A 23,791-nucleotide genomic window follows, 5' to 3' on the forward strand; every position below is an offset into this window, starting at 1 on the left:
AATTCCAAACAATTCTTTCTGAAGATATTTTAGTATTTAATCATTCAATTTAAAATTGCTTTTGACAATTTCTGTTTTAGACTTGGATCAACAATATGGGTCAAACAAAAGAGCCGACAATAACGGACGCAAAGAATGACGATTTCACAGCCATAACCTTTTACCCTGACCTTCCCAAGTTCAAAATGGAGAAACTGGACAAAGACACGGTTGACTTGTTCACCCGTCGAGCTTACGATATCGCAGCGGTAGCCAGTGGGGTCAAAGTGTTTCTTAATGGAAAAAAACTGCCTGTAAGCCACGTTTTTTAAATTCACAAATCGATAACAAACATTTCTGATTTGTTTTCTGTTTCCATTGAAACTTTATTTTAATAGTAAAAACCTCAAAGTTACAATTTTCTTTCATTTCTGGGCTATAATTCCAAAATGTCAACTCAACTCCAAAAAACGTTCTGTCTATAAGTCAGTGTCCTGATTGTGCCTTCGATTTTTGGCAAACTTTTTTGTATTATTTTCTTTGTTAACATGAAAACAAATCCAAATATCACCATGGACAGCATTAATCACTATTAGGTAGACAACTGAAAAAACATCAACATATATATGACTGTGGTGTAATGCCATGCCACGCCTTTCGACACAGTGTTTTGTTTTCCTTGTTAAACAGTTCATTATTTTGTTCAATCTGATCTGCTGCAGGTGAAAAACTTCCAAGAATACATCAACTTGTATGTGAAGGACAAAATGGATGAGAACAACATGCCCATAAAGGTGTGTTACGAGAGAGCCCACCAACGCTGGGAAGTGGCCGCCATGCTGAGTGAGAAGGGATTCCAGCAAGTCAGCTTCGTCAACAGCATAGCAACCACCAAGGTCAGAGGTCACATTGAGAAATAAATCAATCAAACGAAATCAAATCAGTAAAAATTTAAAAGTATGATTTGAAACAGTATATTATAGATTGGAAAGATTGTAGTAGTACTTATGTGAAATGTTTTAGCTGGTATATGATTGCAGACCAACCGTTGACAATATCTTTTGTTTTTTGTTAGGGTGGGCGACATGTTGATTACATCACCGACCAAGTGGTCAACAAACTCATTGAAATCGTGAAGAAGAAGAACAAGGGCGGAGTGGCGATCAAACCATTCCAGGTAAGCTTGTATAAGTCAAACCTTTCCAGGTAAGCTTGTATAAGTCAAACCGTTCCTGGTAAGCTTGTATAAGTTAAGCTATTCCAGGTAAGCGTGTATAGGTTAAACCATTCCAGGTAAGCTTGTATAAGTTAAACCATTCCAGGTAAGCTTGTATAAGTTAAACCATTCCAGGTAAGATTGTATAGGTTAAACCATTCCAGGTAAGATTGTATAAGTCGAACTGTTCCAGGTAAGCTTGTATAAGTCAAACCGTTCCTGGTAAGCTTGTATAAGTCAAACTGTTCCAGGTAAGCTTGTATAAGTTAAACCATTCCAGGTAAGCTTGTATAAATCAAATTGTTCTAGGTAAGATTAAAGATTGTATAAGTTAAACTGAATTTATCAGTAATTCTTAAGTTAAAATCATCCATAGGTGAGAATTGCAAAAGTTAAGGAAAGCTGTTTAATGTAAAGATATTTCCTTAGTTTTGTAGTGCTTTTCTATGAAATGGACTGATCTAGTCTTTGATCAGAAGAGCCTAAATGTGTCTTCAGGGGTGAATGAGTTTCAGATTGTTGATAAAACTGGGCCTTGAAAGTTTTAAGTATGTTGATTGTATATCAAGGGAAAATGTTCCCAAGCTGAATTCACACTGAACACTAATCTGCTTATTTGTATCATTTTGACTTAATTCACTTAAAGCATTCACATGGGAATTTAAATGGGAATAAATCACTGACCTTGCAACACCTGATAACGTTGGGCTATATTGTTCCTATTGGTGATGAAATGACGTCAAGTGATTATATCCCAAGCTAAAGTCATTTCAGCGGGAAGTTTACAAAGAGTTCCATTCCATCACCACTGGAGATGCTAGTCCTGCACAAACGTTATCAGGTATCACTTGGTTCATGAATTAGTCCTATTGTAAAGATCACTGTTTATTATTTCAGGATTCCTTTGAGACATGCTTTATATTTCAGATCAAGAACCACCTTTGGGTATTTGTGAACTCTATGATAGAAAACCCAACGTTTGATTCCCAGACCAAAGAGAACATGACACTCCAGGTCAAGTCGTTTGGATCCAAAGTCTCATTGTCCGAGAAGTTTGCGACCTCGGTAAGGAATTTGATGCTCAGTAGTGTAAACAAATATTTGTTTTTATGGAATAATTTTAAAAAGGATATGTGCAAAATAAGAAATAATACATTGCTACAATATTATACCACATGTTTAAATATTGATCTGACTATAAAGTCAAGATATTTACTTTTAAACTCTGAATAAACTTTCTTTCGTGACTACTACATTTTGCAATTTCTATTTCAAAACATTTTCCCGAATGTATACATTTGCAGATCTAAAAATTGTATGGATTTCCTATCAATATAAATTATGAAGATGTTAATTTGTGAATATGAACCTTTGCGGATTTTCTTGGTTTGCAAAATGTGCAAAAAAAAATGCATGCAAGATTCAATTGGTTAACAGTAGAATATAAAATAACAGGTAACTGGTGGAAAAACTTGAAGTGATAAGTATTGATAACTGATAGGGAAAATACCGTACAATGAAAGAAGCATCAAATACATTTGGGTTTTCTGTTGTAAAAAATTAGATTTGTTTTAAGTTATGTAAAGTGTCAAATTGAAGTTACTGACATTAGATGAGCTTGTGTGATTTTTACAGTGCAGTATCTATAAAAGTAATATAAAAGGCCATTGGTTGTTCTACTATTAATTGACTAGTTTTTGCCCATTGTCAGTTTAATATTACCAGGTGGCGTGTACATATCTTCATTTAGATGGCGCTATAAAAAGGGTAACATTTCCACTATTACAAAAAGACACAACACGAATATACTGCAACCTCACAAATATACACATACTTCAAACACACAACACACTACATACAAGAAAGGATGCTTTAATCAACCGATCATTTCAGGTCAGCAAATGTGGAATTGTTGAAAGCATTATGAGCTGGATGAAGTTCAAAGCACAGGCACAATTGAACAAAAAGTGTAGTGGCACAAAGCATTCCAAACTAAAAGGAGTTCCCAAACTGGACGACGCTAACGAAGCTGGAACAAAGAACTCTAAAGACTGTACTCTTATCCTGACTGAGGGAGACTCCGCCAAGACGCTGGCCGTCGCTGGTCTGGGGGTCGTTGGGCGTGACAAATATGGCGTGTTTCCGCTCAGGGGAAAATTGCTCAATGTTCGTGAAGCCACTCATAAGCAGGTAATTTGTGTTTCATGATTACTAATTGTTAGTTTCGAGCATTTTGAATCGGTAACTTCAGTTGAATTTGTACAATGAAGTTTGTGTTCAATTGTTTTTTGAAAAGATTATCAGAAAATGTCTAATGTGACTGGAACTACCAATGAGAATTTCCATTGAACAATCAAATTTGGATTTTCTCTATACCATGTAAAATTTTGGTGCATAAGTTTATTTGATAAAAGAATTAACTTTGCCTATATGCACATAGATCCCACAACAACTGATGTGTTTTAAGAGCTTGATCGATACAAAGACAACTCTTTGAAACATTGGTCTTCAATAGAAGTGATTTTAAAGTCATTTATATACATGTTTACACAAAAGAAAGACTTTTACAGGTAACATTATTTTTCCAGGTGAAAGCACATACCTTTAATGTATGTTTATGTTACATGATCAAGCAATTTATCTGAGAATATGTGTTCACAAACCTAATAAATAGCATGAAGATGTATTGATTCTTACATACAAACAAATAAATTTGTAACCAAATTTTGGTGTGTTAAATTTTGGCACTCTCATACCAAACGCCAAAATAAGCCAAAATATGACCACATCCAAAATATCCTAAATTATGGTACTTAATAATTAAAAATCATTGAGTTCTGGTTTTACATTGATCTCAAATTATATAATCAACAGAAAGAAACATGTATGATATAAACATTTTGCTATGATTTTGTTTGAAAACCATTTTAGATCATGGAAAATGCAGAAATTAACAACATAATTAAGATCATGGGCCTACAGTTCAAGCAGAAGTATGACACGGATGAGTCGCTGCGGACACTACGTTACGGGAAGTTGATGATCATGACTGATCAGGATCAGGATGGCTCCCACATAAAGGGCCTCCTCATCAACTTGATGCACCACTTCTGGCCCAATTTGCTCAAACGTAACGTGGTCAACCAATTCATCACGCCCATTGTCAAGGTAACTGCAGAGATTTTTGCTGGTGTTAGTTCATTTATTTGGTTTTGTAGCTAAATTCCTTCAATTGAAATTACTGATGGATTTCTGAGTATCTTTTTTGTAAGTTGGGAGAAGGATACAGAGTTTGTATAAATCTTGGCTTTGACCCCATTGAACAAGAAGGGCAGGGCCCAATAATTCTTTAATTTCGTTCATTTGGGATAATAATTAAAATGATTGCAATAAGTTGGGGGCTACCTTGAAGTCACTTTTAAGTCAGACTGTTATGGAAAACTAGATATGATGAAAAACGAAAAAAAATATTAATATCTAAATCTATGATAAGTCTGTTTAGTGAATATAGATATCTTTAATGCAATGTAATATTTTGGCCTATCAGCAAGAAGTTTATGATTATGTGCTGATCAGCCTTTCACTGAGGTCGAGACTTTATTTGCACCTTAATCACAGGTTTGAGTATCCATCAAAATTGATGACACTATCAATATTTATACATGTAGGATTTTGGCCTGTCAGCAAGAAGTTCTGCCGATCAGCCTTCCACTGAGATCGAGACTTATCATATTTGCATTTTTACTCTCTTAATCAAAGGTTTGAGTCCCCGTCAAAATTGATGGCGTTATCAATATTTATAAATTGTTCAGCCGCAAATATTGAAAAAAACACTGTTACTCAGGGTTTGTGTTGAAGCCGTCTCCATTTAATGGAACACTCAGCGAAAACCCTGTTTTCTGTTATACAAGCTAGTTGATCTGTTCGTAGGTAAGTAAAGGGAAGGACGAGCATGCTTTCTACAGTCTGCCTGAGTTTGAGGAGTGGAAGAGAGAAACTGACAATTGGCATACCTGGAAGGTCAAGTACTACAAAGGTTTGCTTTTCTCATCTCTCTTAAAAAATCACTGAATTAAGTTCTCATTTGAGCAATAGCTTGCATGAAGTGAAAAACTCCTTCAGTCAAGAACTCTTATTTAGAATTTCGTTTTTTTGTGGATTTCTATAAAGAAACAGATCTACATCACCGCTACTGTATAGAGAGAAAAAAACAACAAAACAACCAATCATCAATAATGGAGTTTCAACAACAAATACAAATTTACATTTGGATTTTATTTCTTGATTTCAATGCCTGAACTTTTTGTAACTGTGGTAAAACGTTTAGACATACTTTAAACAATCATTTAAGGACATGCCTGGTCCTGGAGAGAGAAAAAACACATAATTAAAGTTGGTGACAAGCATCTAACACATATATCTTTTCATATTACACTTACACAGTTGGCTCCCTTTTGTGAAGGTAACTATTGTGACGGCATTATCTTAGGGTGCACTTCAGGTTGTTTTCTCCAAAAACTATGACATTTTGCTCGCAGAACACATGACGTCACGATCAGTACCTACCTGCAAGGGCAGATAACTCTGTAATTTGCAAAGACAGAATAGGATTCAAACTGGAAAACAGTTATATCAGAGCAACATAACCACTCAATGCAGCCTCAAAGTATTGAAGTTTAGTGTATAATACATGTATCAACAAGTTAGATGGAAACCAACAAAATGTAAGCTGGTCTCCAAGTGTACAAGGTTCAAGTTTATGACTAATTTTGTTACGGTACGGTTGTAGGTTTGGGAACCAGCACAGCCAAGGAAGCGAAGGAGTACTTTACAGACATGGAGCGACACAAGATCGACTTCCGTTACAGAGGTGTAGAGGACGATGCCTCCATCACACTGGTATGTTAGCTACTTTTAACTCATTTTCTTACGCGACTTATTTTTGTTCAGGGTAATTTGATATCTCCCACAGTTTTTGCCAATTACAAATGAAAGGTGTTTCTATTCAAGTTTAAAATCTTCGGATTTGTAATAAGGACAAATTAGTATGATTTTATCAAAAGTTCAGTGTAAATTCTAGAATTTGCAACAAGTTTTCATCAGTAGAAAAATTGGTTTTGATGAAAGCTTGATATTAGATTAGACATTATCATAGTTTTGGTAATAATTATTGTAAAATGAAGTTACAAATCGCATCAATCAATTCTTAATCTCATTTAAAATGAGAAATTAAAAAAAAAAATTGCAATATACTGTGCATTGGTTTTGGTTGTCAACTGATTTTGATTTGCAGGCATTCAGCAGAAAGAAAATCGAAGAGAGGAAGGAATGGCTAACAACTTGGATGGAGGAGAGAAAAAGACGTGCAGAGATGGGTCTCCCAGAGGTACGACAAAAAATTAACTTCAAACAACAACAACAAAAAAACATACAAGAGTTAATCATGATATTCCTACGTTTGTCTTTGTGAAATTCCTGTGTGTTTGGATTTTTCAACTCTATAATTTGTTGAAATTCTCACTTTTATCATTTGTGGATATTCCCACCTCATAGCATTTGTGGACTTACTTTTGAATATTTGTTGTAGCCTAGTTGTAATTTTTGAATATTTTTTGTAGTTGATATTTTTGAATATTTGTTGTAGTTTTGATTTTTCAATATTTGTTGTAGTTGTACCTGTATGGTAAAGAAACTAAACATATCACCTTTAACGACTTCATCAACCGCGAATTGATCCTGTTCAGTAACATGGACAACAATCGATCCATTCCCTCCCTGGTAGATGGCTTCAAACCTGGTCAGAGAAAGGTCATGTTCACATGCTTCAAACGTAACCTGGTGAAGGAAATCAAAGTCGCACAGCTGGCAGGGTCTGTTGGCGAACACTCTGCCTACCATCATGGAGAAGTAGGTCACTGTTCCTCTATCTTGGATTTAGTTTTGGCATATTACATATTACACATATTGCATATAATATCTGTCCGTCTGTCTGTAGACACAACTTTGCCTGAGGAACTCCTAAACTTTTTGAAAGATTTTTTATAATATTTGGTACACAGAACCCTGGCATAAAGGGGAGTTGAGTGAACTATATAGGGTTCTGCAATGTCACCAATAAATTAATAGTTGTCCACTCTGGTGACAGTTCTAGTTAAGCCTATTTTCATATGCGATCATAAAACAGCAGTTCCATCATATTCTTTCATGCAGCCTTTTATGATAGGAACAAAGAGTCTTATAATCAATACATAATAAAAGATGTTTAAGATTTGATAGAAATCTGATGGAATACTGGGTGTTTTTGTAGGTCTCTCTCATGGGGACAATCATCAACTTGGCCCAGAATTTTGTTGGTTCCAACAACATCAACTTACTGAAGCCCATTGGACAGTTTGGTACTCGTCTCCACGGTGGAAAGGATGCAGCTAGTCCCCGTTATATCTTCACTCAGCTCAGGTGAGTATTTCACTCAGCTCAGGTGTGTATTCCACTCAGCTCAGGTGAGTACTTCACTCAGCTCAGGTGAGTATTTCACTCAACTCAAGTGTATTCCACTCAACTCAAGTGTATTCCACTCAACTCAAATGTGCATTTCATTCGGCTCAAATGTGTATTTCACTTGGCTCAGATGTTTATTTCACTCAGCTCAAGCTATTTGCAGTAGTTATAAATCAGTATTATCTTCTAGTTATATAATATTATATCATTCTTGCTCTAGTCCTATGGCCAAACTAGCATTCAACTCCAAAGATGAGCCACTTTTGGATTCAAACTTCGATGACAACCAGAAGATTGAGCCCATGTGGTACATCCCGATTCTGCCAATGGTATTGGTGAATGGGGCTGAGGGAATCGGCACAGGTTGGAGTACAAAAATTCCCAACTACGATCCACGGGAGATCATAGCCAACCTCAAGAGACTGATGGATAACGAAGAAGTTGTACCAATGGTATGTATGGAATGTTGTAATTAAACCGATGGTATGTGTGGAATGTTGTAATTTGGCAAATGGTATGTGTGGAAATTGATCAAAGAATTTTGATTCCAAATGAAAATGCTAATAATTCTGGTTTTTAATGACTGGTAATTTCTGAATTGTTCTGTTCAGAAGAGAAATGATCTTAAATTAGGTGATATAAAGATAAGGATTAATTGTCGGTTTATAGAATGATAAAACATTTGTTTTAACAGATGCCGTCCTTCAAGAACTTCAAGGGTTCGATCCAAGAGATTTGCACTAATCGTTACCTCGTGTCAGGTGAGATTTCAATCATCGATGAGACGACGGTCGAGATCACAGAACTCCCGATCCGAACCTGGACACAGAACTACAAGGAGGATGTCCTAGAACCAATGTTGTATGGCAACGAAAAAACACCCATCATGCTCACGTAAGTCGCTTGATATGGGAATATAAAAAAACTACCTATCATGCTCACCGAAGTCACTTGATATAGGAATATAAAAAAAACACCCATCATGCTCACCAAAGTCACTTGATGTATTAATATAAAAAAAACACCCATCATGCCCACCTAAGTCGCTTGATGTAGGAATATAAAAAAAAACACCCATCATGCTCACCAAAGTCACTTGATGTAGGAATATAAAAAAACCACCCATCATGCTCACGTAAGTCGCTTGATATAAGAATATAAAAAAACACCCATCATGCTCACCGAAGTCACTTGATGTAGGAATATAAAAAAACACCCATCATGCCCATGTAATAGTCGCTTGAAATAGGAATATAAAAAAAAAAACACCCATCATGCTCACGTAAGTCGCTTGATATAGGAATATAAAAAAAACCCACCCATCATGCTCACCGAAGTCACTTGATATAGGAATATAAAAAAAACACCCATCATGCTCACCAAAGTCACTTGATGTATTAATATGGAAAAAAACACCCATCATGCCCACCTAAGTCGCTTGATGTAGGAATATAAAAAAAACCACCCATCATGCTCACGTAAGTCGCTTTATATAAGAATATAAAAAAACACCCATCATGCTCACCGAAGTCACTTGATGTAGGAATATAAAAAAGCACCCATCATGCTCACGTAAGTCGCTTGATATAGGAATATAAAAAAAAAAACAACCATCATGCTCACGTAAGTCCCTTGATATAGAAATATAAAAAAAAAACCACCCATCATGCTCACGTAAGTCGCTTTATATAAGAATATAAAAAAACACCCATCATGCTCACCGAAGTCACTTGATGTAGGAATATAAAAAAGCACCCATCATGCTCACGTAAGTCCCTTGATATAGGAATATATAAAAAAAAAACCACCCATCATGCTCACCGAAGTCACTTGACATAGGATATATAAAAAAACACCCATCATGCTCACCAAAGTCACTTGATGTATTAATATAAAAAAACCACCCATCATGCCCACCTAAGTCGCTTGATGTAGGAATATAAAAAAACCACCCATCATGCTCACGTAAGTCGCTTGTTATAAGAATATAAAAAAACACCCATCATGCTCACCGAAGTCACTTGATGTAGGAATATAAAAAAGCACCCATCATGCCCATGTAATAGTCGCTTGAAATAGGAATATAAAAAAACACCTATCATGCTCACGTAAGTTGCTTGTTATAGGAAACCAATTATGTTATAAAAGAGGATATTGTTTTTATGAGAGATTCTTCTATATATTTTTAGCATAGAAAATATGCATTTGTTTTTGAACTGAAATGTATTCGCAAAGTATGCATGAAAAAGTTCACTCTAATTTGGATGGTATATTGTAACGATGTTTTCTTAACTTTAAACTTAAATTTAATAAACAATATAGCTGTTAGAAATTCAAAATTTGAACTCAAAATGACTTTTTTTTCTGAATTGGATAACCATATTTATGTGGTGTCAAGTCGAATCATGAAAATTCCATCCTTTATTATAAGACAAGCACTCACATGCTATACAGTCAAATAGCAGATCTTGACAACATTTCATTGATTTATAAAGGTATTCCTTTATTTAGTTTTTCATAGGAAATCATTACACAAATAAATATAGAATAGTTACTTTGGATTATTCCAGAAGGAGTGGGAGGCACTTTTATAAAATTTGATCAGTGTTTATGGTAAATCCATTTCTAGTATTCCTTATACTAAAAATGTAAAATAATGTAAATATTTGATAAAAGTATCATCCTGGATGATGGAGTCTTGAAAAAAGTGCCTCCCTTCCCTCCATGTGGATGATTTTGGAATGGCCATTAAGAATTCATTCATTTATTCAATTCGGTAATGCTTCTTGAGAAAACTTAAGAACAGAATGTTGACAAAGCAGGGCTCTGTTAAGAAGTGAACTTAAATTAGTGCCACCTTTTATCAGCGTTTCATTTTACATTATTTTGTAGAGACTACAAGGAGTATCACACGGACACAACGGTCAGATTTGTTGTTAAGATGACCCCCGAGAAACTCGCTCAGGCAGAGGACACCGGTCTCCATAAGGTCTTCAAACTACAGTCCAACCTAACCCAGAACTCAATGGTGAGTATGTCAGCAATGTAGGCCACAAACTATAGTCCAACCTAACCCAGAACTCAATGGTGAGTTTGTCAGCAATGCAGGACACTTTTACTGAAAATCCAATTTTTGTGTTACCTGCAACTCAAGGGCGACACATAGGTATCGCAATTTCAGTGTCCGGGAAAAGATTTCTTTCCAATGACTTTAAGTATTTATTGTCCGATTTCAACCAAATTTGGCATATTGCTTTTTATCAATGAGATCTAGAATGAGTTCAATACAGGTCAAAATCTGTCAATATCTGCAAAGTAACGGGACTTTAACATTGTCAAAGCAGATAAATCCATGGTTTCTGTTCGATAAGTGAAGTATTTATTGTCTAATATAAACGAAATTTGGTATATTGCTCTATATCAATTAGTTCTAGGATTAGCTTGATACTGGTCAATATTTGCAAGAGTAAGGTGACTTTAAAATATCAATAACAGACAATTTCTTGGTTTCTGCTCAGTAACTTTTGTATTTATTATCCAAATTCAACCAAATCAATAAAATTATGTATTGCTTTATATCAATGAGATCTCATTTGGGTTTGATACTGGTCAAAATCCGTCAATATTTGTAAGGGTTATTGAACCAGATACCTTCACCTGATTATCAACAATATTTTTTACTGTAAATAACTGTTTTTTTGTGCAGGCGACACATCCACTTCTGTGGAATTCTTGTTTATGAGGTAACACATAATGGAGTTCTTGGTTTCAAACTAAGTAGAAATATAAAAATTACAGGCTAAAAATAGAAAACTTTTTTCAAAGTTTGTCGAAGCAAATAATGGATGGTTACCGGTAACTGAAAGTAAATGTATTTTTGCAGGTGCTTTTTGACCATAATGGTTGTATCAAGCGGTACGATTCTGTGGATGATGTCTTACGGGAATTCTTTACAATTCGTTTGGAGTACTACCAGAAAAGAAAGGACTTCATGTTAGGCATGCTGTCTGCCGAGTCGCTCAAGTATGACAACATGGCTCGCTTTATCCTGGAGAAGATTGATGGCACAATTGTCATTGGTAAGTGTGGAAGACAAATAGCCATTGGGTGTTTGTATTGAACTATGAAGGAATCAAAAGATTAAGAAGATATTGGTACTTTAGGTAATATCGCGGTATTGAGATACATAAACAATTTAGTAAGTTATTGCCTTTTAGTCCCACATTTTGGTGAATGTGAAGTCACAAAACCAAGTCAAAATGTGACATAGATAATTGAGTCTTATTGGTGGTAAATCAAAGCTGACATGTTGATGCATGTACTACACAGATGAATCAGGAAGAATACTTGTGCATTAAAGTTTCTACAAGCTTGTCACAACAAAGTTAAGGGTAGGTAAACTGGAATTGGGTTGATGAAATTTGGTACACAGAACCCTGACTTAAAGGGGAGTTGAGTAAACTATATAGGGTTCTGCAATGTCCCTTGTTAATGGAGTTATTACTGAATGTGTGCAGCAGGGGTTGGTGGTATTAGTCGTCCACTCTGGCGACGGTTCTAGTTCATGCTGGTTGGGTAATGCTCAAATCGTATTGAGGAAGTCAGTACAAACTAGTGTTATCGCAATTATCGATTATAATCAATATCTAATCGGAAAAGCAACCAATTTCCGATAATCGATTATGAGATATAAACATTGACGATCGTTTTCAAAATGATTTGTTTTCATTTTGCGAAAGAGAGAACAGAAAATGTAATTTAAGCTTACAGATTAATAATTGAAAATTGATAGACTCTCACTGATTATAGCTGATCATCTAGGATGAAATCTGACTGATTCCCAACACTAGTACAAACTCTCACTGATTATAGCTGATCATCTAGGATGAAATCTGACTGATTCCCAACACTAGTACAAACTCTCACTGATTATAGCTGATCATCTAGGATGAAATCTGACTGATTCCCAACACTAGTACAAACTCTCACTGATTATAGCTGATCATCTAGGATGAAATCTGACTGATTCCCAACACTAGTACAAACTCTCACTGATTATAGCTGATCATCTAGGATGAAATCTGACTGATTCCCAACACTAGTACAAACTCTCACTGATTATAGCTGATCATCTAGGATGAAATCTGACTGATTCCCAACACTAGTACAAACTCTCACTGATTATAGCTGATCATCTAGGATGAAATCTGACTGATTCCCAACACTAGTACAAACTCTCACTGATTATAGCTGATCATCTAGGATGAAATCTGACTGATTCCCAACACTAGTACAAACTATTTAAAATGGTTTCTATGTACGTACAGTCGAATCTGTACTAACGACCATCTGTATTAAGCGACCCTCTGCTCTAAACAGCCACTTCAATTCTCCCCAAGCATTTTCACTATCTTAACTCTATTAAACGACCATCTCTCTAACATGACCAGCGACCACAAAATTTCCTTCCCATGGTTGCAAAAATCTCTATACAGCGACCAGAGAAACGAAACGAATGTCATTTTGATGTTTCCAAAACGCCCATCATCCGGTCGCCGGTTTTGACATAGCTTGTTAATGTAAACAAAAGAGGTGTAAAACAATTAGCCTGTAACTGAAACCCTGTATCAGTAATGTCACACTAGGTAATTGTATCTGACTGGTTTTTTCACACCTTTATTACCGTCAGACCTGGGGCCCTTTAGATGGAATGGGCCAAGTTCAATGGCCTTCTCCATCCATTTGAAAGGATATTACGGTTAAATAATGAAGTGTTTGATACAACATGATAAACATTATTTAAAACAAACACTAGTAGTGACTGACAATACTTTACTTACATAAAAATGAAATATAAAAGCAGTCGAACAGACTATACATGCAGCGTTTGTTTAGGCTGCCATCTTAAATGGGTCATAGTAATAGAGAGAACTGGAAATAGGTATGAAAAATCTGGATATCAAAATATAAAAAAAATCCTAAGAATCATACAGTACAATTTCCCATTTATTGTGTAGCATGATATGCAGAGTTAATCCATGTTTCTAATTGTCATACATTGTAATACATTTTCTCAGTAATATTCGTTAGGTATTGTTTGACAATTAATTTAAACAAACAAAAATGAGTGATTTTTGTTGTTGTTATTGAGAGAGAACTTTGTTGTTGTTGACAGAGAACAAGCCAAAGAAAGAGTTGATTTCCATGTTGGTGAGGCGAGGTTATGATAGTGACCCTGTCAAGGCCTGGCAAGCCAAACAGAACTTGGACAAGAAGGTGAGTTATGTAGGGCTTCCCTAGCTATACAGTTTATGCTGTTCTCTATAAGAGTTGGTGCTTTATTGATCAGATTATTCTATAAGTGTAACCACTGTATAGAAACGAAAAAAAAAAATGGAAAGGTCTTAATTATTGCAAACCTATACAGTTTTGATAGTTTTGATTTTATGCCCATGCAATTGAAATGAGGCCTCAAATAGGGGAGGGGCGCTTATAGAGTCAAATAGGTTTCTTCTTCTTGTGGCCTTAGATGTGCAAATTGCACAAGACAGGCTGCCATTTGGGATTTTCATATATTTTATTACTGCTATTTGCTGGAAATCTGGTCAAAAACTATTGTAAAAAAGAAAAAAAAATGTTCAGGTCACAATTTCTCGAAACAAGAAGCAAAGTCTTGTGACTAAGGTCGTTTTTTGACTCAAATTTGATTTGAAAAACCGGGGCCAGGATGTATAAGTAACGAGGTCAATGATTGGTTGGCAGATTGATGAAGACTCAGACGAGGAGGACACAGATGGGCCAGACTTTAACTACCTGCTGGGTATGAAACTGTGGAGTCTGTCTCGAGAGAAGAAAGAGGAACTGCTGAAACAGAAGGAGGCAAAGGTTAGACTCTAAATCTTCCTTAGAAACAAATATGTTTAATTTGTCTTAATGACTAACCGAATTAATTTGCCGTATTGACAAACAGAATTAATTTGTTGTCTTGACAAACAGATTTAATTTGTCTTAATGACAAACAGATTTAATTTGTCTTAAGGACAAATAGATTTAATTTGTCCTAATGACAAAAAGAATTGATTTTTCCTAATAATAAACAAATTTAATTTGTCTTAATGACACATATTCTTTTTCTTTTCACTGTAAAATGAAAAGTCACCAGCTGCACAAAACCTTTCTATAAATGTCACAAAGGTGTAGGTGGTAGAACTATCCCACAACTGAACACTGACTATATATTTTGACAGGCCAAGGAACTTTCCAATCTGAGGTTGAAGTCTAAGACGGACCTGTGGAACGATGACCTTGAAGAGTTCCTCACCATGCTGGACGTAAGCATTATACAGTTTTTAGATCTCGTGTACTAGGCAAGGCTGTTCGGTCGTATCTTCATATCATATAGCCATAAGTATAAGATTCTTTATCACATGTAATTGAAATTTATGATAATTTCCATTTTTTAGACAGGTAAATTTATATAAGGTTTCTGTTTACAATCTGTCGCTTGTTTTGTAGGAAATTGAGCAGAAGGAGAGAGAAGATGAGGTTATTGGTGTAACCCTGGCAAGCAAGACCAAAGGGGGTAGCAAGCCACGGGTCAAGAAATTGGCCATCATTGAGACTCAGCCATCACCGATGGGGAGACGTGTTGAACCTCGAATTGACTCGGCAGTGAAGAAACTGTCAAAAGCAGCCGGTAAAGGCAAGAAGGTAAGCAGTAATTCTGTTGTCTACAACACACACCATAAACAAGGGTCAAGGGTAGGCTGTCCTAGATGTTAATAGGACGTAGATAATATAATACTATCTATTAAGTCTGTGATAAATATGCTCCACCACCAACTAAGCATAAACAATATTTATCATTTGGTCTATAATTGATATTTAATTGGGTATACGATATGTTATGGAGATAACTAAAAACTGTACAATATGTTGGAGAGAGAACTGTATCGAGGCCCATCAGGGCCGAGATCTGTTCTCTCTCCAAAATATTGTACAGTTTGAGGCTTATCTCGAACTTAAAACATAGCAAGTCTTTGTGTTAATAAAGTACACTTTTATTTCTAATATAAGCCAGTTTTTTTGCCTTTGTCTATGAGCTTAGATAACTCTACCAATATGCATTCAACCATGACAAATCCAATATAGACAATGGCAACATAGAATTACCTTTGCCTGTGTTATATGTGATGAATAGCATTCATGAATGGAAGGCATGACGTGTGCTTTTGGGTTGGACAACTATCTTTAAATTCACTTTCACCATGTCCACCGACAGATGGAGGGATTTATTACTTTCTTAAGTGATATAATAAGGTGGCTTTAGTGACTTTTATTACTAAAAGGACATTTCTGTCCAATGTCTGATGTGGTAAAGAAATGACATATGAAACTAGACTTGCAATTTAGGCATTTGTTTGAAAGCGTCTTGCTAAAATGATTGCATATAAAGTGATTTCCAGGCTACTTCAAAACAGTCGGTGCCCCCAGAATGGTTACATTGAATTATGGATTCAAAATTTCGACCTCTCTAGGGATTTATTTATACTATGTGCAATTTCATTCACCAAGCCAATGGGATTTAGGTTAAATTCTGAAATATTGTTGAAACAATATCAAAATAAGTGTAAAGCTACAGTGTAGATGATTTGGAAATTTAAAATCAAAAGTAGTGTACAAAAACAACAAGGTTTACAGAAAGCGGAATTAAATTGGAGTTAATCCTGTAGACGATTATTAAATGGTGAATTCATAATAAGGAGGAAAACTCTGGGATATATACAGAGATTCAGTGGGTGTGTTTAATTCTGCATCAATAGAGGATTAAATTCTCTTCCTATTTATTGTGTGGGATTTTTTTCGTCATTTGGATTAAAAAGTTATGGAATATTCAGGCAGGTTGTGTGTTGTGTGTTAAGATGATTGTGGAATTATGCCTGGAGACATATACTCACCCATATTGTGTAACTCTTCCAGTACCTTTTAAGTTACCTTTTACTGTCTTATAAGTGACTGTCTTATATTAGAGTCACATATATATAAGACAGTAAAAGGTAACATATAGGGCAGTTACAGGTAATGGTCCCATTATCCAGGAGTTAAAGTACAGAAACAAAGTATGTTTTAAATTCAATTAGTACAAAAATATATATAAAATTATTTGTTTTCTGTTGTTGTTGCTCAATCAGTACCTCATTCCACATAGGGTATAGTGTCATGAGTTTGTTTTGGTTTTTAGCACGATGGAGCGTATACGCTCCATCGTAGCTTATAGCATACCCCCTAGTTTTGAAAATCACCTTGTGAACAGGATATCTCAAGTTATACACCATTAACAGCAATGAAATTTGGCACAGACATGTAGTTATAGATAAGGACGGAACTGATAAAACTTGGCGACAAACAGACATAAACTGTATTTTTGAGGAATCAAAATATATTTCATTCATCTTTATCTATAGTAATATTTAAATGTGAAACACAATGCATTATGGGAAATTATATGGCCGACGGTACCACTTCATACAAAAGAAATATAGTTTAAGAAAAGATTAAGGCAATTAAGAAATATTCATTATATTTTCTATTCTTAAGTATGTTACTCAAAGTGTCTTGACATCATAATTACCTGTGTTGGATAATCTATATTCCCTGGACAGTGTCACAAGTCAGGTGCCCTAGTTTCATCTAGATGCTGTTTATAGGCCTATATGTGTGTGTAAATGTGTAACATATACCATTTATTGTTAAAGGGAAAAACAATGAGAGTTAATTAATGTATTTTGTTATCAAGTCCTTGGGAAAGGCTCGACTGTAGCTGCCAATGTCAATTTGTTGACCCGTAGTACACATTCCATTATGCTGAAACCTAGCCAATACAACTTGTGCATTGTTATCTTAATTGTGAAATTTATATTGTGTTGAAGAAAATGAGATAAAAGATAAGTAATAAATTTCAACGTATTGAAGCAAATTCAGTTTACCTCTTATAACCAGGACAGCCAAACATCTTTGATTTTTTTGTCACCTATAATGAATTAAGCCCTCCTCCAGCAGGTATCTTTTAAAAGTCTAGTCAACTTAACACTTTGATTATACATAGTTGTACATGTGTGATACCGATAAGCAATCATACAGGAAAAAATTTTCCCCAATTATTTTTTATCATATAACAATATTCTGATAAATTTGAATAAAAAGCTTTGTTAAATTTTGAATTTTATTAAATTTTCTAATATTAAAGTTAAGTTGATGCTATTTGAATTGGTCCCAACAATATTCTTACTAAGAAGATGCTGCTTCTGCATACGCTCACACTAAAATCCTGCTCAGAAAAAAAACTTTTCTGCACAAATCAATATTTTTATAAAACTGTCGATCTATATATAACTTAACATTTGATGAATGACATCTGTCTTGAAAGAATTTAATGATTGTTTTAATACCAACATTGATAACAATTAAATATCAGTGGTCATTTGAATTCTCCTAATTAATTATTAGTTTTAAACAGTGCATATGAGTGATAATCAAGAATATTAGTCAAAACCAATCATTGAACATTAATTAACTGAACCATCGTGCTACGAGGCCATTGGCCTCTTGTTTTTTTTCGCATGGCAAGTAATTACATTAAATACTTTTTTTATGCAGTATAAAAGGAAGCTCTAACATCTCAATGATGGTAATCGTGTAAAATAAGAAACTTTTGTTACTGAAGAAAAATCCTAATTCGTCTGCTCCTGTTTTAAATATATAAATATTACCAACTGTTGGCAGTGTAGCACTCTATAAATATCTGATTTTACAGGGAAAAGAAGCCAAGACCCTCGAATTTAAGATGGAAGATGAAGGTGATGAACCTATGAGCTTAGCTGATCGTATGAAGGCCAACAAAGGCATAGTTGTAGGAGAGGTGAAGGAGAAGAAGAAAAGAAGTAAGCCATGTTTACACTCTAGCTTAAACCCTGTAATAGTGAAATGTTGAAAGTTTGGTTTGGATACTTGTCTATTTGAATCATTGCGCTATTGTTTCCGCCAATCAGACAATGTCATAAACAGAGTTATTATTTTTTTTACGTTATGACGATGACAATGTAATTATTTAAGCCAATAGAAAAAATTTGAGCCAATGAAAATGCTCTGACAAGGAAGATTGAATTATCAAGTCATAACAGGATTAGGATGTGTGAGTTAGGCAAATTAACGAGAAACAAATCTTGTGTCTCTTTTACAGGTCCCAAAAAACCAAAGGCTGAACCAGGAGAAAAGAAATCACCCAAAAAGTCGCCCAAGAAAGGCAAGAAAAGGAATCCCTGGTCTGATGATTCCGAGGACGAAATGTCTGACTTCGATGATGATGACATGGATGGAAGTTTCCGTGAGGCAGTTGTTGTAAAGGACCGAGGACCAAGGCGTACGGCAGGTTAGTGATTAGGATTGCATTTATATAGGGTTTTAATTGAAAAAACGCTTAACAAGTTTTTATTTTTGCGAGTCTTGCCAGTTGAAGTTGGTTAGCAAAAATTAAAACTTCGTTAGATCCGTTTCATAAAATTTGAAATGAACACAAATAAAAGATACTTTATCACGTAACTACAACATACTAAAATGTACTTTTTGTAAAATCTTACTTCAAAATTTATTTGAAATCCAGCAGAGGCTGCCATTTTGTCTGGCCATCCTTTAAATCCTGACGTGAAGTCATTTTTTTCTGACAACATTTTATTGTTTCTGTCTGACGTCATAATGAATTTTAGCCAATGAAAATGGCTTCAGGTCATATTACACTAGTATCATATTCAAAAATAATGTATGGGCTAAATCTGGATATCGGGCAGATTATGTAAAGTGTACGCTGCCATTCAAATACCAATAAAAGTATGGGTATGTACCAAAAGTTTTTAAAACGAGAAATGATACTATATCAGTATTGAGTACGGTATCAACTTTATAATGTCCTTACTTATATGTTGTCATTTAGCTGACTTCATCCCTTTCATGCTCAGAAATTGGTTCTCGAAAAGTCTTGCTCTGATAGCATTTTCTGCATTGTTAATATAGCAAATGAAATTCCTCTAATTTGTTATTGAACAACTCTTTTGTCTCATGTGCAAGTAATACCAAGTCAAAAGTCTGATTATAGATTAAACATTCAAAATTATGATCATTGTAGCGGCTAAAGCTAAGTATAGTTACGGGTCTGATGAGGAGGCGATAAAGTCCGACTCAGATATTGAAGACTTCAAACCGACGGAAGACGAATTCAGACCAAGTACAGAAGTCTTAGACGATGAAGATGACTCGTTTGTTGCAAAGCCTAAAAAGTCCAAGTAAGTGATGAAGGAATGGATTTTTCAAGCTCTTTTATTTGAAAAATTCTTTGTATATTTTCTTTAGAGCTTTTGTCAATCACTTCTCACAGTGTCACTTTTGGAGGGAGATGGAAGGTTTTATAGTTTTAAAACTTCCTCTGTGATGAATGTTCTACATGTAGATTATGTAGATTCTCCTTGGTCCATAGTTTGCCTACCATATGTGACAAAATAAGTGCACAGGTGCTGTCAAATTGAAAACAAAATAAGGGGGAGCTTAAAAGAACAAAAGTTGCACTAGCCTTTCATAAAAAATTATTGCACAACAAAAGCCATCAATCAATTTGCAAAAGAAATCAGATAAGATATATTTTTGATAGTCTGCATTCAATTTGAGGTAAGTGAAATTGAGCTGAAAAAAGGGGGAGGGGTGCTTACAGGGATGGGATCTTATTGGGTTTCATCATTACATTTGGAAGTGATCGTAGGATAAAATGACAGAATTGCTATTTCTCAGAAAGCAGAACTGAGTGTGAATGTAGATTCCCCTTGGTCTCTAGTTCTGCATATTCTATCTTGAGAGCGACGAGTTTGAGTGAAAAGATTGACAGTTTTACAAGTGAAGATTAACAGTTTTACTAGTGAAGATTGACAGGTTTAACTAGTGAAGATTGACAGTTTAACTAGTGAAGTTTGACAGTTTGACAGTTTTACTAGTGAGGATTGACAGTTTTTAGTGAAGATTGACAGTTTTACAAGTGAAGATTGGCAGTTTTACTATTGAAGATTGACAATTTTACTAGTGAAGATTGAGTTTTACTAGTGAAGATTGAGTTTTACAAGTGAAGATTGAGAGTTTTACTAGTGAAGATTGACAGTTTTGACAGTTTTACTAGTGAGGATTGAGAGTTTTACTATTGAAGATTGACAGTTTTACAAGCGTAGATTAACAGTTTTACAAGTGAAGATTAACTGTTTTACTATTGTGAGGTTGATAGTTTTACTAGTGAAGATTAACAGTTTTACTAGTGAAGATTGACAGTTTGACAGTTTTACTAGTGACATTTTATGAAAGTTTTACTAGTGAAGACTAACAGTTTTACTAGTGAAGATTGACAGTTTTACTAGTGAAGACTAACAGTTTTACTAGTGAAGATTGACAGTTTTACAAGTGTAGATTAACAGTTTTACTAGTGAAGATTGACAGTTTTACTAGGGAAGACTAACAGTTTTACTAGTGAAGATTGACAGTTTTACAAGTGTAGATTAACAGTTTTACTATCGAAGACTAACAGTTTTACTAGTGAAGACTAACAGTTTTACTATTGGAGGTTGACAGTTTTAATAGTGTAATGATTTCTATGTTTACAGAGCAGCCCCAAAGAAATTTGTTTCCTCTGACGACGAAGACCAATTTAATGGTGATACTGGAGGCTCCATGGACGTTTGGGGACAGTCAGAGTCTCCAAAAGGTATTCTTTTCATGTCCATGTTGTGAGTAAAACTTCAGTCAAGTATTCTTTCTCTGCCTATTACAGAGTTATCTACCCTTGTGGATAGATATTGATTCATTTGCTGTCATTTGTTTGTCAGCATAGGAGCAATGAAGTCACCATAGATACCTACCCATAAGGGAGATAAATCTGCAATAGGCAAAGACCGAATATAGTTGTTGGAAAACATTTTCCTTGAATGTGTACAATTTTACTAAGTGCACATTATTAATAGGTATTTGAGAATTTCTTTTAAAAAAAACCCACATTTATTTCATCTTGACATAATAGGTTTGTTTTGATCAAGTTGGTGCCATATTTGAAATAAAAGTTGTAAGTCACTGGATTCTTCATCGGGTTATTGAAGAAGTATCCACATAGGAAGGGTGGGAGGCACTTAACATTCAATGGGTAGTGGGGGTAAATCCATTTTCTAGTATTCCTTATATATACTAAAAAAGATTAAATTGGATGGGAAGTGTCTCTAAAAAGTGCTCCTGCCCCTATCTTGTGGATAATTTTTGAACAGCACTAAACATTAATCAAAAACTTGTGCAACATCTAACATTACATCAGATGGAGTTAAACTATCTGTTGAATGGCTTCCATTGTTAACTGCAGATGCTAAGAGAAACAAACGATCATATATGATCTGTAACACTAGGGGGAGGGTTGAAATTTTGATAATAGATCAATCACATCCCATTTTGATAATTTCTCACTACTATATTTTTACTTGACAGATGACCCAGTTACCTATATCTGATGGTGAAGATGAGATGTTCAAACCCATAGCACCAATCAAATTAAAGAAAACTGCAGCTACAAAAGCTCCATCCACAAAGGCCACAGCAAAGAAAAAAACAGGTAAGGAAATGTGAGACAAGAAGTTTGGTGGTGGAGCGTGAGACAAAAAGATTGGTGAGGAAGTGTGAGGTTACTTGTACAAAAAGACTGCTGAGTGAACGTGAGACAAAAAGATTGGTGAGGAAGTGTGAGGTTACTTGTACAAAAGACGCTGAGTGAACGTGAGACAAAAAGATTGGTGAGGAAGTGTGAGGTTACTTGTACAAAAAGACTGCTGAGTGAACGTGAGACAAAAAGATTGGTGAGGAAGTGTGAGGTTACTTGTACAAAAAGACTGCTGAGTGAACGTGAGACAAAAGATTGGTGAGGAAGTGTGAGGTTACTTGTACAAAAAGACTGCTGAGTGAACGTGAGACAAAAAGATTGGTGAGGAAGTGTGAGGTTACTTGTACAAAAAGACTGCTGAGTGAACGTGAGACAAAAAGATTGGTGAGGAAGTGTGAGGTTACTTGTACAAAAAGACTGCTGAGTGAACGGGAGACAAAAAGATTGGTGAGGAAGTGTGAGGTTACTTGTACAAAAAGACTGCTGAGTGAACGTGAGACAAAAAGATTGGTGAGGAAGTGTGAGGTTACTTGTACAAAAAGACTGCTGAGTGAACGGGAGACAAAAAAGATTGGTGAGGAAGTGTGAGGTTACTTGTATAAAAAGACTGCTGAGTGAACGGAGACAAAAAGATTGGTGAGGAAGTGTGAGGTTACTTGTACAAAAAGACTGCTGAGTGAACGTGAGACAAAAAGATTGGTGAGGAAGTGTGAGGTTACTTGTACAAAAAGACTGCTGAGTGAACGTGAGACAAAAAGATTGGTGAGGAAGTGTGAGGTTACTTGTACAAAAAGACTGCTGAGTGAACGTGAGACAAAAAGATTGGTGAGGAAGTGTGAGGTTACTTGTATAAAAAGACTGCTGAGTGAACGGGAGACAAAAAGATTGGTGAGGAAGTGTGAGGTTACTTGTACAAAAAGACTGCTGAGTGAACGGGAGACAAAAAGATTGGTGAGGAAGTGTGAGGTAACTTGTACAAAAAGACTGCTGAGTGAACGTGAGACAAAAAGATTGGTGAGGAAGTGTGAGGTTACTTGTACAAAAAGACTGCTGAGTGAACGTGAGACAAAAAGATTGGTGAGGAAGTGTGAGGTTACTTGTACAAAAAGACTGCTGAGTGAACGTGAGACAAAAAGATTGGTGAGGAAGTGTGAAGGTTACTTGTATAAAAAGACTGCTGAGTGAACGTGAGACAAGAAGATTGGTGAGGAAGTGTAAGGTACTTGTACAAAAAGACTGCTGAGTGAACGGGAGACAAAAAGATTGGTGAGGAAGTGTGAGGTTACTTGTAAAAAAGACTGCTGAGTGAACGTGAGACAGAAGATTGGTGAGGAAGTGTGAGGTTACTTGTACAAAAAGACTGCTGAGTGAACGTG

General features: G+C 35.4%; 1 protein-coding gene across 1 annotated transcript in view; it reads left to right on the forward strand.

Moving 5' to 3' along the window:
* The window catches only part of LOC138311203 (DNA topoisomerase 2-alpha-like), a 38,016-nt gene that overhangs the window by 5,946 nt on the left and 8,279 nt on the right, over positions 1 to 23,791 (forward strand). Inside the window, 25 exon segments of the mRNA XM_069252684.1 lie at positions 81 to 293; positions 702 to 875; positions 1,055 to 1,156; positions 2,123 to 2,260; positions 3,089 to 3,385; positions 4,127 to 4,363; positions 5,126 to 5,231; positions 5,985 to 6,094; positions 6,489 to 6,581; positions 6,866 to 7,102; positions 7,503 to 7,651; positions 7,914 to 8,145; positions 8,388 to 8,587; positions 10,586 to 10,721; positions 11,577 to 11,772; positions 13,869 to 13,969; positions 14,456 to 14,578; positions 14,941 to 15,024; positions 15,209 to 15,403; positions 18,507 to 18,633; positions 18,933 to 19,121; positions 19,872 to 20,028; positions 21,382 to 21,482; positions 22,247 to 22,259; positions 22,261 to 22,370. Of these exon segments, the coding sequence (XP_069108785.1) occupies positions 81 to 293; positions 702 to 875; positions 1,055 to 1,156; positions 2,123 to 2,260; positions 3,089 to 3,385; positions 4,127 to 4,363; positions 5,126 to 5,231; positions 5,985 to 6,094; positions 6,489 to 6,581; positions 6,866 to 7,102; positions 7,503 to 7,651; positions 7,914 to 8,145; positions 8,388 to 8,587; positions 10,586 to 10,721; positions 11,577 to 11,772; positions 13,869 to 13,969; positions 14,456 to 14,578; positions 14,941 to 15,024; positions 15,209 to 15,403; positions 18,507 to 18,633; positions 18,933 to 19,121; positions 19,872 to 20,028; positions 21,382 to 21,482; positions 22,247 to 22,259; positions 22,261 to 22,370 (3,820 nt within the window).

This window comes from Argopecten irradians, chromosome 16 (assembly GCF_041381155.1).
Source record: "Argopecten irradians isolate NY chromosome 16, Ai_NY, whole genome shotgun sequence".
NCBI classification, from domain to species: Eukaryota; Metazoa; Mollusca; class Bivalvia; order Pectinida; family Pectinidae; genus Argopecten; species Argopecten irradians.